Source organism: Zootoca vivipara, chromosome 4 (genome assembly GCF_963506605.1).
Source record: "Zootoca vivipara chromosome 4, rZooViv1.1, whole genome shotgun sequence".
NCBI classification, from domain to species: domain Eukaryota; kingdom Metazoa; phylum Chordata; class Lepidosauria; order Squamata; family Lacertidae; genus Zootoca; species Zootoca vivipara.
This window is the reverse complement of record NC_083279.1, coordinates 10,750,098-10,766,950: the sequence shown is the minus strand read 5'-3', so window position 1 is coordinate 10,766,950 and position 16,853 is coordinate 10,750,098. Positions and strand designations below refer to the sequence as shown.

At 41.8% G+C, this 16,853-nt stretch overlaps 1 protein-coding gene across 1 annotated transcript; it reads left to right on the top strand.

The window, feature by feature from the left end:
- Positions 1 to 14,672: 14,672 nt before the first annotated feature.
- LOC132591101 (heparan-sulfate 6-O-sulfotransferase 3-like) lies at positions 14,673 to 16,622 on the top strand. Its single transcript, XM_035116268.2, has one exon. It carries the CDS (start codon positions 14,720 to 14,722, stop codon positions 15,407 to 15,409), a length of 690 nt encoding a protein of 229 aa, XP_034972159.1. The 5' UTR covers positions 14,673 to 14,719; the 3' UTR covers positions 15,410 to 16,622.
- The last annotated feature ends 231 nt before the right edge of the window (positions 16,623 to 16,853 follow it).

The following is a 16,853-nucleotide window of genomic DNA, read 5'->3' as shown; positions in this document are numbered from 1 at the left end:
GTAGTAATGGGCAGAGGGTGTTATGGCTGATGAGGTGAGCACAGCAGTGAAGGAAAGGCAATCTTAACATCTTCACATATTCTCAAAATCCTTCTCTCAGCCTGGATAGCCTTTATAGGCTTACTGCAGTCCCCAAGGCCTTGAGATGCTGCTATTAAATCTCAGGTTGTTATTTATGATCTGGTGTAGGAGGAACAAGCTGACTTACGGTATTATGCGTAAGCAAGACCTGTCTGGCTGAAAAGGGAGGCATGAGCCTTTCTCTATTCTGCCCACAAATTCCAGGTTGAGGGGTGGGGAGTGTTAGTAATAGCAGCTGTAGTCCACAGGAATCCCACTCTCCTGTCAGATACCCTTCCACTTTTTGGTGTGTGTACTTGGTTTGGGAGGATTGGGATTTTGTTGGTGTACCAATTTCCTTGCTTAAGCTGGTGGAGGCAGTCTTGGAGTGTGGCATTGCAAACATCTAGGCTTTGAGATACTTCAGCATTTATCTCAAGGCAGCTTTGTCCAGAGTGGTTTAGGACATCTGGGCTGCCATGGCAACCTTGGGACTGTTTCAAATTAGATCTAGCCCAACACATAAGGCATGACAATAACGGCTTGTTTTTTTGTACTGGTTTCGGGGAAAATAATTGTTTGTGTAGGATGCCAAGTACAACTCTATTGTCATCACTATCTGATTGTGAAACAGCTGAGCAGCAGCAATAGGGGAGTGCTTTTTTCAGAACCACTGTTTCAAAGTGCCCCATTGAACCTGCTCAGTTATCATCAGACATGACGTTCTGCTTCCAATGATATCCAGGGGCTGGAAATGATCAATGAGTGCCCTGGAAGTGGTGGTTTCATCAGAGAAGGCAGGAGAAGCCAGCTGGGGCATCTCAAGGCAAGGTGAGGCATGTTAAAAGCCATAGGAGGAAGTGGGAAAATCAGCCAATATTGTGTTTTTCTGGAATGCTTTGCCATGCAGCAACAAGAACAAAATCCCGTTGAACTATTATTGGAGAAGCAAGAGAAAGTTTGTGTGACTGAATTATCAGAGATTAAAGAAAATTCGATCAGGGAAGGACGTTGTGTACTTGCTACTTGGTTTCGAAGTCCTATTTACCAAGCAGTTCTGGCATTTGTTTCACAGATAAGTCATTTATCCTACTTACCTGACTACACCGAAGACAGCTGCCAAAAAGAAGAAGAAAAGAAAATGGAAACAGGGGAAAAAAATAAATGTTCTAAGTGAAATTTTAAACAAATACAAAAGAAACTCCAAGTACTGCTTTTCTCATATCCAGATTTTAAAGAAGGCTCTATTTGTTTGCAGTAATGACATATTTTCAAACTCAGTTGTACTGGTACAACTTGTATAGGTTAACCCTGCTATTTTTTAAATTAATCTATAATCCCTCTGTTTTAAACTTTTAATTTCAATGGTGGTTAGATACACTATGTATTGCTTGAACAATAACAACAAGAAGAAAATTCCCTATTCATTTTTTCCTGTGCCATCATAATTCTATATTACTTGTTCCGCAGCTTGTCTAGCAGAACTGGGGTAGCCACAAGTGGTGTAAAATTTCAGAAATCAGACTCATGATTGAAGGTTGTGAATTAAAGCTAATTAAGTAGCAAAAGGCTTAGAGCAGACTGGTCCAGTTGGAAAGGCCATTTAAAAAAACTCTTACCTAGTAAGGGCATGAAGTCCTGTCTAGTTAAGAAAAGTAGCAGAGCAGATCCAATCGAGAAGATGGAAAGGTCAGTTACAATAAAGGCAGTCCCTTTCCTTAATAATCAGACAAGATAGGCACTTCATTGCCATAGGTGACTGGGAAGACTTCACAGAAAGGGCAGTTAATAACATTAGCTTTTCTGTTATTTGAAAATATAGCTTGTCTAGAAATCTCAAATGAAATTACAGGAGTTGTAAGCTGTGACAAAAAAGAATTTGTGACCAAATTTGATCCTCTTATGTTCCCTATGTCTTAATAGAGCGTTCCAAACAACTCTTTCAGCCCTCTGATGTGTTAGTCTACAACTTTCAAGAGTCTGAGCCAGCATAGCCAATGGTAAAGTATGACGAAAGTTGTAGACCAGCAATATCTGGAATGCTATAGGCTCCCCATCCGTGTGCTAAGGGAAAAACTGTTTTCTCATCTTCTGTTTCAGTCACAAAACTTGGTTTAAGTTTTTTGAAAATGTGCAACTTCTGTTTTCACAATCCACAACTCCTATTTGGCATTTACAGTTGGTCAAATGTTCTTATACTACAGACAGGATCTGAAGAAAAATGAAACTATTTTCATAAGTCCAAAGGGTCACTATACTGGCTATTCCCTTGAAATAAAATAACTATAGAGATGTCCAAGTTCTCTTAAGATATGGTCCTATTCTAATGATCTCACTCCCAGTGATCCCCCTCTACCTCAATCTAAGTATATAGGGGCAGGCCAACATTCAGAAAAGACAAGATGATGCCAGGAATAGATTAACAGAATAGATTTTTATCTGTGAGAAAGATTTATATCTAATACAGAAGGGATGCTAAAGGTTAAAGCAGCAATAGATCAATACATACTTATGACCGTTAAAGGAATAAGCGATTAGTCAGCAATATGTCTCTAGCGACAGGTGGGAATTAAAACTCACAGCAAGGGTTTGAAGACAAGGTAAGGGTTCCACTTCTAACTACCTTATTTCCAAGATTATTGTCAACTCCTTCTTGGCCTATGCAAATCAGGATGTTAACAATCAGTATCTGATTGATTAAAGGTAAAGGTAAAGGGACCCCTGACTATTAGGTCCAGTCGTGACAGACTCTGGGGTTGCGGCGTTCATCTCGCATTGGTCGAGGGAGCTGGCATACAGCTTCCAGGTCATGTGGCCAGTATGACAAAGCCGCTTCTGGCAAACCAGAGCAGCACAAGAAAACACCGTTTACCTTTCCGCTGTAGTGGTACCTATTTACTTGCACTTTGACGTGCTTTTGAACTGCTAGGTTGGCAGGAGCTGGGACCGAGCACTGGGAGCTCACCCCGTCGCAGGGTTTCAAACCGCCAACCTTCTGATTGGCAAGCCCTAGGCTCTGTGGTTTAACCCACAGCGCCACCTGCGTCCCTATCTGAGTGATTAGGACCTCTAAATCACCTCTCCACTGCGGGTGGGGGCGGCAGCGGTGTAATACTTTGATTTTTACTGAGATGGTCAAAACTGGTTGTTCCTCATTTCTTGTCCACCTGACATATTAACTCATTTTCTGACTTACCTTGATTTTCCATTAAAATAGGTGTGTAAAAAATAGGTGTGTAGCTGACTACAAACTTTTACTCACATCCCACATATTCCAATCTTCCTCTTAGAATAGCAATTTCACTTCCTCAGTTCTTGCTTGAGCATCTGTGGTCTCTTCCTATTTTTCTTGGCACATGTACATAATTATAAAGCATATTCTTATACTCTCAGCTGTTAATGCTTTTATAGTCTTTAGGATATTTTTCCATTAGTCCTGCCCTTTCGTGCAGATCTTTGGACTCATAATCTTACTTCTTTCTAATATTCTTAGGTACATTCAACAATGAGCAACATTTTTACCCATAAGCGTGAAACTCTCTAAACAACAGCAGAAAGCCATTCTAAAATCAGCCAGAGTAGCAATATGGCCTAATAACTAACACGAGCTCTTTGTGTGAGCCTAAGTAGCAGTTTGGTTACAGGCCTCAAGCTGCAGACTTAATTAGAACCATGGCTTGACTCCTGAACTTTGCAAAGCTTATGCCCTTTTTCAGGAGAATAATGATACTGTGTAGATATTGAAAGAACCTTTCATTCACACTGAGTAATTACATCCATCCCCCACATATGCTGGATCATAGAGTCAGGTTTTAAGGTCAAATAGTGTCTACCATTCAAGGCCAAATTTATGACCATCTGATTTCTCAATACAATATCATCTTCAACTCAGTGGGTGGGGAGATGGAGTTGCTGTGTGGTCCACCATGACTCCATTTGCCTTTCCAGATTCCTTATTGGGAGCAGACACTTAATTTCAAGAGCCTGCACCTTGACTTGGGTTCCAGACTATATAAGGATTCTGTTAGTGTAATGCCCATCTCACTACCTAACAACCTACCTGTGTGGACTGATGGAAGTGGTCTCAGAATTGGTTCTTAAGTTTTTGAGAACTTAAGCATGCACACTGAGACCTCCTTGTCTGGTGCAGCTCAGGATTTCATGACCTCTATGGCAGTTGTGTGCCTATCTCACCTTTTATTTTGCCAACACATTTAGTAGGGCATGGTTTGGTGATCTGTACTATTTAGAAAGAGTGTGGACTATGAGTGGGGAAGCCCTCAAATAGTTCCTTTGCCATGGAAAGTTGTAGTCTTAATTTTTAAAAGCCCAAATGACGAATCAGGATACCTTTGAGAGCCAATTTCCAAGTGAATAGGACAGACAGCAGGAGCTATATTAGGGCTTAGTAATATAGCTCCTGCTGTCTGTCCTGTAATTACTAGTCACAAAAGATGGGTACAAGGGACAGCGCCTTTCCTCCTATTGTTTCTGAAGGGGAGAAATATACCCACTCTTGTTGTATACTTTAAATTGGTTGATCATTTATATATATTGTGTCAAATTTTAAATGGTCTTATTGTTTACTTGCATCATTGTACTTTGCTATGAACATACTTACATATAGAAAAATGGGTCATAAATTGTAATAATTTTTGTTTATTTCCCTAAGTTTATTTGTTTATTTCACTGCATAACTGTCATGATGAATTAAAGCTTCAGTGGTTTAATTTTCAAGTGCTTTTTTTCCATTGGCAAAAGTGCTTTTTCAATTTGGCTCCCAAAATTAAGTGGCAGCATGTGAAATAGAGCTCATTATCTCTTATGCAGTTCCTATTCCAGCTGGAGGGACTAACCATGAGATATTTCAATAGTTAGTCCTTTGCCCTGTTGGCAACTTCTTGCAAACATTCCTGGATGTCCTTTCATTCTCCCTCATATGTCTTTATCATTGTTTCATCTGCTGTGGTCTTGCTGTCCTTTTACTTCAAAAGGACCATCCATCTCAGCAAATAAGCTCCCAACTGACCTCTGGACTGCAAACATTTTATGGTGTTCTAGCCCTCCCTATACTGTTTCTCCCAGTAAAACAGAAATAAAGAGCAATAAAACGGATATTCTGCCATGCTTTTACATAGGTGGAGAAAGAAGAGTTTGGATGTCTCTGAAATATATATATATATATAGAGAGAGAGAGAGAGAGAGAGAGTGAGTCGTGGAATTGTCCAAAGAGCAGTAAAGTTGAATATATATGGAATAAAAGGATTAGTTTCTGTTGAAGCCAGATGGTGAACTTCTGCTAATTAAAATTTTCCCATTCCAAATGCTAATAAAAACAATGAAAATCTACTTGGGCACAAGAACCTTTGATTTTTCATTTATTTTGGTCAGTAACTCAAGTATCACAACTAGCATTTTGGATGGGTGTACTGTGGCACAAGAATTCCTGTTTTCATTTATAATGCACCTGAGGCAAGAATCAGCTCAGTATGAAGGGACAACGTGTCATTATAGATTCATACTGCAGTGCTTGATATCTCCAGGTGAATGTGTGACTCATTAACCGTAATTCATCTTGGAGGTTCCCTCTAGGCTGTGCCATTCTCTTCTGATGCTCTGCTTGTGACTCCATATAAATTGTGTGGTGGGACCATTTCTACTGAAACTTCATTGGAGCAAAGAAATTCAATAGTCCAGAGTCTGTTCTGGTAGCAATTCCACTGACTTGATTCTTTTTGCTCACCAGTCTAAGAAGGGCAGAAAAGAGCACTTGGCTTGCAGCCCTATATCAATTTTACCCAAGAGTATATACCCTGTTGAACTCAGTGTGACTTACTTCTGAGTTGTCATGTATAGAATTATCTGTTAATGAATGGCAGGCCATGGTTAGAACGTTAGGCCAGATTTTTATGTCTCATTTTCATTTATTTATTTATAAAAATATTTATATACATACCACTGTATCATAAAAAATACCGTATATCACCACAGCAGTTCGCAACAGTATAAAAAGATAAAACCAAAAGATAAAATCATAAAAAGTTAAAAACAAGCTAAAGAAAGTTTTGATATACTATCTATATATATATATATAAAAATGTAAAAATCGTGAAATCCGGGGTTCCACTTTTCTCCGTAACCGCTTGACCGATCGTCCTGAAATTTGGACACAACGATCCAGGCCACTCCTAGAGCGTTGTTGGGGGCAAAAATCCCTCAAATCACACACCTGCGCAGGTACAGAAATGATTTCCCACCAACTCAAACAGCGCCCTCAAGTGGCGTAGTACCCTCCTCCACCCCCTCCCTTCCTGAGAAATCTAAGCCACACCCACAAACCGAATGACATCATCATCAACCAAGCAACTTAAACACACCAAGGCAGCCATTTTATCTAGGACTTTGTTTTAGGCCCCTGACAGGCTGACAGGCCTCCACTAGGCCCGGGGAGGGGGATAACCCACAGCAACACACTTGGGGACACGGCAAGGGGTTTTACTTTACCATTTAGCACCACTACCCCCCCAAAAAAAACCCCACCTAAGAACCAACATTGCCAAGTGGAGGTCGGGGCCTGCCTGGGCGGGGGGGGGGGGTTGCCACAGACCGCAGCACGGCCTTTGATTTATGTAGGCCCCTGCACAGCAAGGGGTTTTACTTTACCATTTAGCAACACTACCCCCACCCAAAAAAAAACCCCACCAAAGAACCAACATTGCCAAGTGGAGGTCGGGGCCTGCCGGAGGAGGGGTTTGCCACAGGCCGCAGCACGGCCTTTGATTTATGTAGGCCCCTACACTGCAAGGGGTTTTTACTTTACAATTTAGCACCACTACCCCCAAAAAATCCACAAGACAAAAATAAATATGATTTATTTTATGGTTATGTCTTATTTTAGGAGAAACAACTGATTGTAAGCCTCTGTCTCTTTTAAAAAACCCACAACCATTCACTTTCTCTCCCCAGTTTAAGTCCTCAGATATTTGCAGTGCACACACCCCCACCCCATTTACAATTCCCTACCTTCCCCATGCCACTTCCTGGGTTTTTTTATGGAACTGAACAACTCGGTTACTTCTGAACGGCCTTCTATTGCCAGGCCCAGACAGAGGCACGGCCCAGGTAGATAAGATAATGTGTCCCTGTTTTTAACCCCTTAGTTACTTATTTCATTTTACTGATTGTGAATATGCTGACCGAGGCCCGCTTTGGATTCGGAGGCCCCAGCCAAGTGGCCCATATGATCCCCCTCCTTCTGTCTGGGCCTGTCTGTTGCTACAGGGCTGTGGGGCTTCACTATTTGACCCCCCCCTCCCCGGGTTGGGATTCTTTAAGTAGTTCTCTGGGTCCCAGGGCACATCATCATCCCCGATCCTTAATCTAAACATATAGAAATGTTCACGATGCGTGTGCAAGGGCCAATGTATGGAGATACAGGGGGAGGGGACAACAGAGGGCTCAGACAAAAGTAAATACTGGGAAATGGAACCCAGAAACTGACAGCTCCTTCTCCAAGGATGGGGGCCAATGTGGGAAGATACCAGGGGTAGGGGCCAACACTCCAGGAACAACAGAGGGTTCAGACAAAAGTGCATGCTGGGAAATAGAACCCAGAACCTAACAGTTCCTTTTCGAGGTTGGGGGCCAAGGTATGGAGATACAGGGGGGAGGGGCCAACACTCCCCAGGGACAACAGAGGGAAGGGTATCCTACGGAAATACAGGGATGAGCCGGGGTGGAGGGAGGAGGGGCAGGATACGTCATGGATTGTGACAGGGTGGGGGGGTCACAGGAAAGAACCACAGCAACGCGTGGCCGGGTCAGCTAGTACATTATAAAGTACTGTCTTGCTTGTGGCCTTCCCATTAGTATTTGGTTGGCCACTGTGAGAACAGAATGCAGGATTAGATGGGCCTTTGGTCTGATCCAGCCCTGCTGTCCTTATGTTGGTCTTAATGGACTGAAGCAACACCAATAAGAAATGATGCATTACAAACTAAAGATGGCAACAATTATGCAGAGCGATTAGTGATTTGTGTGCTGTGTGGGTGATTCTGAAATGTGTAACTGCTTGAGTACAGTTAGGTGAACATGTCAGTGCTGATACATGTTCAGTGAGAGGAAGAGAGATGCCAATTAAAATGTGTCTTGGTGCTTAGAAAGATATGTGCTGAACTATTCTCGAGATTTATTTACAGTGGGGGGAAACCTACTAGATATTTGAAGTAATAGCTTCAAATGAATCATGGCTAAGGAAGAATAAGATCAGAGAGATGGCTACTTATTCACAGGTGTGTGGTGGTTATTGGCACAATTTTAATTACAGACTGGCTGAACGCAGCCCACCAATTGTGTGTAGATGCCTGCTGGAAGCTTGGTGAAGCTCCTGGTTTTTCTGACTGCCCAGGACTGCAAAAACATGGGGGTTGTCAAGTACATGGCTGGTGAGCAACATTCAGCTCAGTAGGCATCAGATTGTGTCGGCACACTAATTAGCTCTAAATTTAGCCCAGAACAGTTCCACCACTTGACAGTGTCTTATGATCTCTTTCTAGCCGTTCTCACCACAGCATTCCTCCTCCCCCCCTCCCCTCCCCCTAGCACTGCCTTTGCTTCCCCACTGTCAGGCAAACCTTGCTGAAGGATGCCAAGGCTGTCTGAAGAAATCCAAGGAATATTATCAATGGATCAGATGTAAGGGTCTCATACTTTATTAATGTATTGTCTGCTGAAAGATGACTCAGGTGGAGATCTATTTTTGCACTGGCTCCTCTGTGTTAACTTCAACCGTGAACTTTTCCTTTGCTGTTCTTTCTTAACTTGGTGTGTGGGTTTTTTTGTTTTTTGTTTTAGCCCTATAATTTAGGGCAAGTTCCTGCTGAATAATCTCTTTGGTAATGAGGCACTCAGGAGAGAATGTTTTGAGGACATTCGGTTTTGCTTCATGCCCAATTAACAACAATGCGTATTAAAAAAAACTCTTGAGAATTAGCTGCAGGGGCTGGCGATAGAAGAGCCTTGGAGGTCATCCAGTCTAACTGTCTACTCAAGGCAGGATCTGCAATGCAGGAAGTAACTACAGCATTCCTGACACATGGCAGCCCAGCCTCTGCTTAAATATCTCCAGCAAGGGAGAGCTCACCACCTCCTGAAGGAGTTTGTTCCTTTGTTGAACAGCTTAGACTGTTCAAAAGTTCAGAACTCTGCTACCTAGCAATTTCCACCCATTAGTTCTAGATCTGCCGTCTGGAGCAAGAATCCATGGTGCAGTGGCAGGTGAATGGGCCAATGGTCCATTTCCAATGGATTCTTTCAGCATCCCTAAGCAGGAAGGCTAGAGAGGCAAGAAGGGTGTCAGAGGTGTACTAAAGGAGGGAGAAGGAGATTGCATAGAAGCTGAATGGATTCTTTGCATCTTTTTTCACTTTGAAGATATAGGGCAGCTCCCTACGTCTGTGCTAATTTTTTCAGGAAGGGTGGTGACAAGAGACAAAGCTTTTGGCCTTAATAAAAAATTACAAATGATAAAAACACTGGTCCTGGATGGCATTCACCCAATAGTTGTTAAACAACTTGAATGTGGAGTTGTTGAACCTCTAACAAAAATACACAACTTATCCCTAAGATTATCATCCACACCAATTTTTCAAAAAGGGTTCTAGAGAGTATCCTGGAAATTACAGACTTTAACATCTGTCCCAGTAAAACTGGTGGGAAGCATTATGGATGATAGAATTACCAAATATAAAGATGTACAAATCCTGCTGAAGCAGAACCAGCATGGTTTCTGGAAGCGTAAGACTTGTATCACTCACCTTTCAGAGTTCTTTGAGTGTGTCAGCAAGCACACAGATAGAGATGATGAATATTTAGAGTTTCAAAAAGTTTGTTATAATAGCACTTTCCTATCACAAAAAGATTCCTTTTTGGCCATGACCTTTTGATATGGATCATGCAGTTTTGGATGACACCGTTTTTGTGGTACTACTAAGTCATGGTTTATATATCATGGTTAAATTAACCATAGTTAAAGCTGATCATCTAAACCCAGCCCTGATGGTTAACCATGGCTTTAGGCTCAAACAAGGAGCTCACCCCACTTGCCTCCCTGAACTCTTTCTTGCCCCTTCCCCTAATTTCCCCCCTGGTGCTATAACTGACTATTGCAAATAACTGTCGCCATGGTTACAACTTCCTTGTTCATTAAGGGTTGTTGTTGGTTTATAAACTTGAGTAACATTAACCATACCTTAGTATGGAGCCCAAACCGGCTCCTTCTTAACTATGATTAAGAAGTTGTCACCACCCAAAGGCTCCAAAGCCATGAGTGAAGAGCTGCAGAAATTCAGACCATTCCCAAGGTTCGGTTGCTGTCACTCATGCATTTAACTGTGCCTGTCAACAGCTGCTTGTCCCACTCCCCACGTCATGTTCTGAAAGCACTTTCTAGCTTTCACTGCTGCTGCGCTGTGAGGCGAGAAAAAATTAAAGGCACCACAAGGATGCATTGGGATGTGTCGGAAAGGGTGTGCATTCAAATGAGCAACTTAAGAGTCATTGCCACCTTTTCTTCAAGCACTTTTTTTTTTTTTTTGGAGTGGGGTGGGAGATATGACATGATTGCAGGTTCCCAGGCCATCAAGACTCCCTTTCATCCATTTAAAAGGATCTTGAGCAACTTTGTAGGAAATGCAACTTGAACCCTGGGAGGAATAGAAGGATCACAGCTTGAGAAAAGTGGGTAAGACTGAAAAGAAGAGGGAAGGAAGAGGACAAATGCCTCTCTTCACAGCGTCTGTTGTTAAACTTCCAACCTAGCATGGGACATGGAAAGGGTGAATTAATTATTTCTCCTTTTTGTTGTAGGGGATGAGGATCAGAACTGGTATAGCAGATGTCAGGTTTCCCATGCCCCATCCATCCATCCATCCATCCATCCTGTTGCCTAATAGCAAGCAGGCTGGTGACACTAATGACAAAGCGAGGTATTGCCAGTCTATAGGCAGCATAAGGGTGTTTGGATAGCAGTCTGAAGCTGTGGGGAGGGCAGCAGGGAGAGGAGAGAAACTATGCTGTGGTATAAAAAGCCAAGGTACAAGTGATCGTCTGGAAGATGCCTAGATTTTAACTGCTTTATTAACTCCAATTAATGTTAACCACGGCTTAGCATTATGCACGGATAAGGCTTTTGGTTAGAGTGTTCCCAAATATTCTCCCAAATAAATTTCATTTCTCCCAAATAAATTTCATTTCTGGGTTTTTGGCAATTAGTAGAATTGTCAATAGCACATATTACAAAATGGTGACAGAATTTGTTTCCCCCCCTTCCTTTCTACTTTGGCGATAGTAGTGCAAGCATGTTAACGGTTACATCAAGTATTGTCTTTTTTATTTTTATTTTAAGTAATTATTCCTAAAGGAGTGCTGCTTGGAGAGGATTTAACAGAGCATTGTATAGTTAGTATAAGAAATTTTATTCTTAATTAAAAAGTGCCTTCTTTCCTTTGCTGTCTGCTTTCTATGATCCTTTCCCCCTGAGTAGTCATTCTGTCTTATATTGTCCTCCTAATATTTTAAAATGCTTCAAGGCTTCCAAAGTATTGTTGCTATGTTTACTGTTGCTAAGGCCTTTTTGTACATTACTTTTATAGGAGAGATTACTTTATAAAAGATTTATGATTCACCATGTTGGCTTAAAATGGTAAATGTATTTATTACTTGCTAACAAGCTGTGTGTGCTGACTTCTTCGCCCCCATAAGAGAGATGTGCAAAATGGCCCTTAGAAATTACTTTGTCATATAACTTATTTCATAGTTAGAATTTGCAATGCTTGTTAATTAGATTTGTATCTCACAATTTGGTTCAAAGCAGCTTGTAGAGGTAAAATCATTAACAATAGTACCATAAAACAACGTAGGCTTAGATAAGACTTTGAAAGGGAAGTCAAGAAATGATTGCATTTCTGTTGTTAACATACAAAAGGCAGAGTGAGACTGAGGAGGTTTTTTATTGAAGATGGTGAGTCTAGTCATATCCTGGATGGCTAAGGTCATTGCGGAACTATGCTTGGGGAGAAATATTGTTGACAATACTGTACCAGGCTCCTGCAGAACCAGCCCTACCATAAAACAGAATAATGCAGCAGATGACAGTGGGGAGGTGGCAGGGGGTTGGCGGATGCAATTATACATGGCATGTAGGCAGCACAGAGCCCTCTAAGCTAGCCTGGTCCAGTAGAGGCTGCTCTCCTATTGCCAGGGTTGAACTAAGGTTCCATTTTCAATCCAATTGGCTTCTCTACAAGGAATAGAGGGGGTGCCATATCATTGTTCACCACAGACATATCTTGGGCTGTCCCTGATTCCGTGATGTAAGCATATTTACTTAATTGAATCTACCTCAATGCTATCAACCTGCTTGTCTTGTATTTGGAATTTTAAATGTGTTGGAGGAGACTGGTGGGAAGGATGCATGTGTATTGAGAAAGTATTACATCATGTGAAGATGATGAAGGGGGGGATTATAGCTAGGATTGATTAGGAAGGATAGAAATAATTCACAAGCTGCTGTTTCTGTTTCTAGGCAGCATTCAGGCACAGATGATGCAATTGTGAAAAGCCCTATTATACCAAACATTTGGATTTGAGGCAATTTAAGCTTGTCCTTTTCTTTCAGAGCAGTACATCTCTCTGATCAGATCTATGTGTAGAACAAAAATGGTGACTGGGAAGTTAGCAGTGGCTGCTTACAACTCACATGTTGCTGCATGGAGAAGTGATTACCTGTAGCCTCTGGGCATCTGACAATGCCAGATTTTCCATAATTTCATAATTATTCAGAAAGCTGGAGAAAAGCTAAAGGACAAAGTGACATCTTCCTTTATTGCATGGCCAGAGGCCACAGATGACTGAATCTCCTTAGAGATCCACCGCATAATATGCATTTCTTATTTAGCCCTTACAACTTTCCAAACGGTACACATTCCTTTTCTTTTGCCTTATATAAAACATATTAAATTTTCACATGGCTGGAGAGTGTGTGTGCTTATGTGTTTTAGTGGATGCAGTTTGTTGTCCGAGCTTATTCAGAAGCTCTTGTATGATATGATGCGAGACAAGACCGGCTCACCTATGAGGCAAGGTGAGGCAATTACTTCAGACAGCAGGATCCATAGTGGCAGCAGATCTAGCCTCCAAGAAATGCATCACCTGCTGCCGCCACAGTGGCAGCAACAGAAATAGCACGCTTATTGGAGGCTGCCTCCCCCCCCCATGTCATCTCTACAGTGGCCTCTTGGTGAATAGGAGGCACTGCTGGTCTCCTCCCCCGTTGTTGTTGTTGTTGTTGCTGCTGCTGCTGTTGTGCTGCCCATCTCACTGGGTTTTCCAAGCTACTCTGGGCGGCTCCCAACAAAATACTAAAAACACAATAAAACACCAACCATTAAAAACTTCCCTTCAAGTGTCTTCTAAAAGTCATTTAGTTATTTATTTATTTGTTTGATATATGATGGGAGGACATTCCACAGGGCAGATGCCACTACCAAGAAGTACCTCTGCCTGGTTCCCTGTAACTTCACTTCTCACCAAGAGGGAACTGTCAAAAGGCCTTCGGAGCTAGACCTCAGTGTTCGGGCTGAACGCTGGGGGTGGAAATGCTCCTTCTAGTAGGCAGGGCCGGTCCTGATGCAAGATATATTGATTAAACCAAGCCAAAAAGTAGAATTTTCTAAGCTAAGGTTTATTTAAGACCAAACCTTAAATCAGGCACTTGTGAAAATATAAATATAAAAAAATAGGATTCTTAACTATTACATTGCTGTAGCTTGGAGATTAAATGCTAGATGAGAGACCCTACAATGTTTGTCACATAAAAATTCATTTCTGTATTGCTTCTCAGAGTTGAACTTTACATGACTACAGGAAATCAATTATTGCATATTTCACTGTTTTTTCATATGTTTAACAACAACCACCGGGGTGGGAATCTGATTAGGATTGTGTGACTGGGAGAGAAAGGATTTACTTTGCCCCCTATACACTTTTCTTGATGAAAATCCCTCATTGCTATTTGCCCTATGGAGAAAAAGTTTTCAGTACCAGTTTAACACTTCTGTGTTTTGCCCTACTGCTTTGGGACCAATTTTCATTGGGAAAACGGTACGGGGAGAAAGGGCTAATGCCCCCTTCTCCAACACTGCAGTCCTGATTAAACCCAGAGGGGTGGGGGTGGGGTACTGCTACGGGTTTTTTAAATAAAAAAGTAAGAAATCTAATCCTGGATCTCACACTGTTGGATTTAATTTGACTTTTACAGAGGAAGAACATGTGTCAGAAAGCTGGAGGAAATCCAGCTCTCACCAGAAAGCCCTATTACTTTTCTACAGACTGTATAAACTGTTTCACTTGTTTTTAATTCTATGTTGTTACCTACTCTGGAATCTTAAGGTGTGGGGTAGATAAGAAATCTTATAAAGAAAGAAAATAGTAATACAGATGAGATTATCTGAGTGATATCATATTCCAGTGTCAAACATATCCAATTCCAGACATTTCTTTGATGTTCTTCAATTAATAATTGACTAATTAAAGGAAGCAACACACCCCTGAAACCTTAATTTCTTTTCTTAATTCTTTCAGGAACTTCTATTACATCACAATGCTGAGAGACCCTGTGTCACGGTACTTGAGTGAATGGAAACATGTTCAAAGGGGTGCAACATGGAAGACTTCCCTCCACATGTGTGACGGGAGGAGCCCGACACCAGAGGAACTGCCTATGTGTTACCGAGGGGATGACTGGTCTGGGGTCAGCTTGCAGGAATTCATGAATTGTGGCCATAATTTGGCTAACAGTCGGCAGGTGCGCATGCTGGCAGACCTCAGCCTGGTTGGATGTTACAATTTGACCTTTATGAATGAAAGTGAAAGAAACATGATCCTTCTGCAAAGCGCCAAGAACAACTTGAAAAACATGGCCTTCTTTGGGCTTACAGAATTTCAGAGAAAAACTCAATATCTCTTTGAGAGGACATTTAACCTGGAGTTCATCTCTCCGTTCACTCAGTACAATATCACTCGAGCCTCTAATGTGGATATCAGTGAGTCAGTGCGGAAGCGTATCGAAGAGCTGAACTTCCTGGATATGCAGCTGTATGAATACGCTAAAGACCTATTTCTGCAGCGCTTTCAGTATGCTAAGCAAGAAGAACATGAACTAAATCGCCAAAAACGACGAGAGGAGCGAAAATTTTTGCGTGAACAGAAGGTCCACGAATGGCAAAAAGAAGAGGAAGCAGAAACACTAGCTGTTACTGAGGATTACAACAGTCAGGTGGAACGGTGGTGAATTTCCCTTGTGTGTATACATACACACTCACACTAAGAGACACTGATATTTCATTGAACTTAATCATTCAACTGTGAATAGATATGTGGGACTCCTATTGTTCTGATAAATGAGAAAGAGTCTCTCAGCCATCCTTCCGCATTTTATGTTTTGGCTTTTTAGATTTTGTCATTTAAGAAAACAGTATGTTGTGCTTTTCAGTCCGCCTTAATCAGTGTTATTTGATTGGCTGTTGAATAGCTTACTATTTATTGTTTGTTTATTATACTTACTGTTTATCCTGACTTTCCTGACACATATATTTCCAAGTAGGCTTACAGTGAACATCAAAATACATTAATAAAATCAGAATAAACAATATCAAAAATATAACAAGTTATCAGGCTCCTTGTCACGGGGTGGTTGGTGGCCGATGACCCTGTGGAAGGAGAAGAGATGCTTCAGCTGGAACGGGAACAGGCTCCCGGTGTTATCTTTACCTACCTGCCTGCCTCCCTCTCCTGGAAGAATCCTTTCCACATAGCAACCAGTGTCTTCCAGTGCGTTGCCCTTACCTTGATCTTAAGGTTTTTCCTTATGACAGTATTTACAATGGAAGCTTGAAAGGAGGGTGGAAATGAAAGCTCATGCCACAGTATCAGTTTCACTTATATACAAAGATTTGTCATGGTTGGTCTTCTAGTCCATTGTAAATTGTACTGTGTATGTTTGTGGTGACTATAACAGAGAAAAACCTGCTGCCCTTCAACTATTTACAGGCAATCTTTTATTTCAGGGAAGAAGTCTGATGTCTAATTTCATGATTTGTCCTAAACCTTGGATTGTGTTAAGAAATGCTTGAAGGCAGCCTAAATCCAATTTATGCTTTTTAAGTAGCCAAAGTACACAGGCCGACACAGTAACTAGCATACTTTTAAAGAAGCAGTACAGTGGTACCTCGGTTTGCAACCGCAATCCGTTACGTGGAGGCGGTCGCTCAAATTGCTCGCTCGCCGATAGAGCACATTTGCGCAGGCACGCGCTGCGCAGATCGCTTCTGCGCATCCGAGCACCGCGGAACCCGGATGTAAACACTTCTGGGTCCGCGGTGGTCGGAAACCGAAGCGGTTGCAAACGGAGGCAGTCACAAACCAAGGTTTGACTGTATTGGCTACTTCAGAATTTTGAGAGCACAAAATTCAGGGCAACAGACTTGGTTGTCTTGATAGTATTTTTCCAGAGCGGGGCTGGGGGCAGGGCGGGGTTATAAAGGATCCAGTCAGAGTATAATGTAGTAAAGTACTGACCTGAATATATTCCTCAAATTTATGTATTAGGGTTTTTCACGGATATAACTTTTATAGTGTGACCCATGGCCAATGTGGTGTAGTGGTTAAGAGCGGTAGACTCGTAATCTGGTGAACCAGGTTCGAGTCTCCGCTTCTCCACATGCAGCTGCTGGGTG

Excerpts from the sequence above, each read along its gene's own strand:
- LOC132591101 (XM_035116268.2), top strand. The coding sequence starts at position 14,720 with ATGCTGAGAGACCCTGTGTCACGGTACTTGAGTGAATGGAAACATGTT.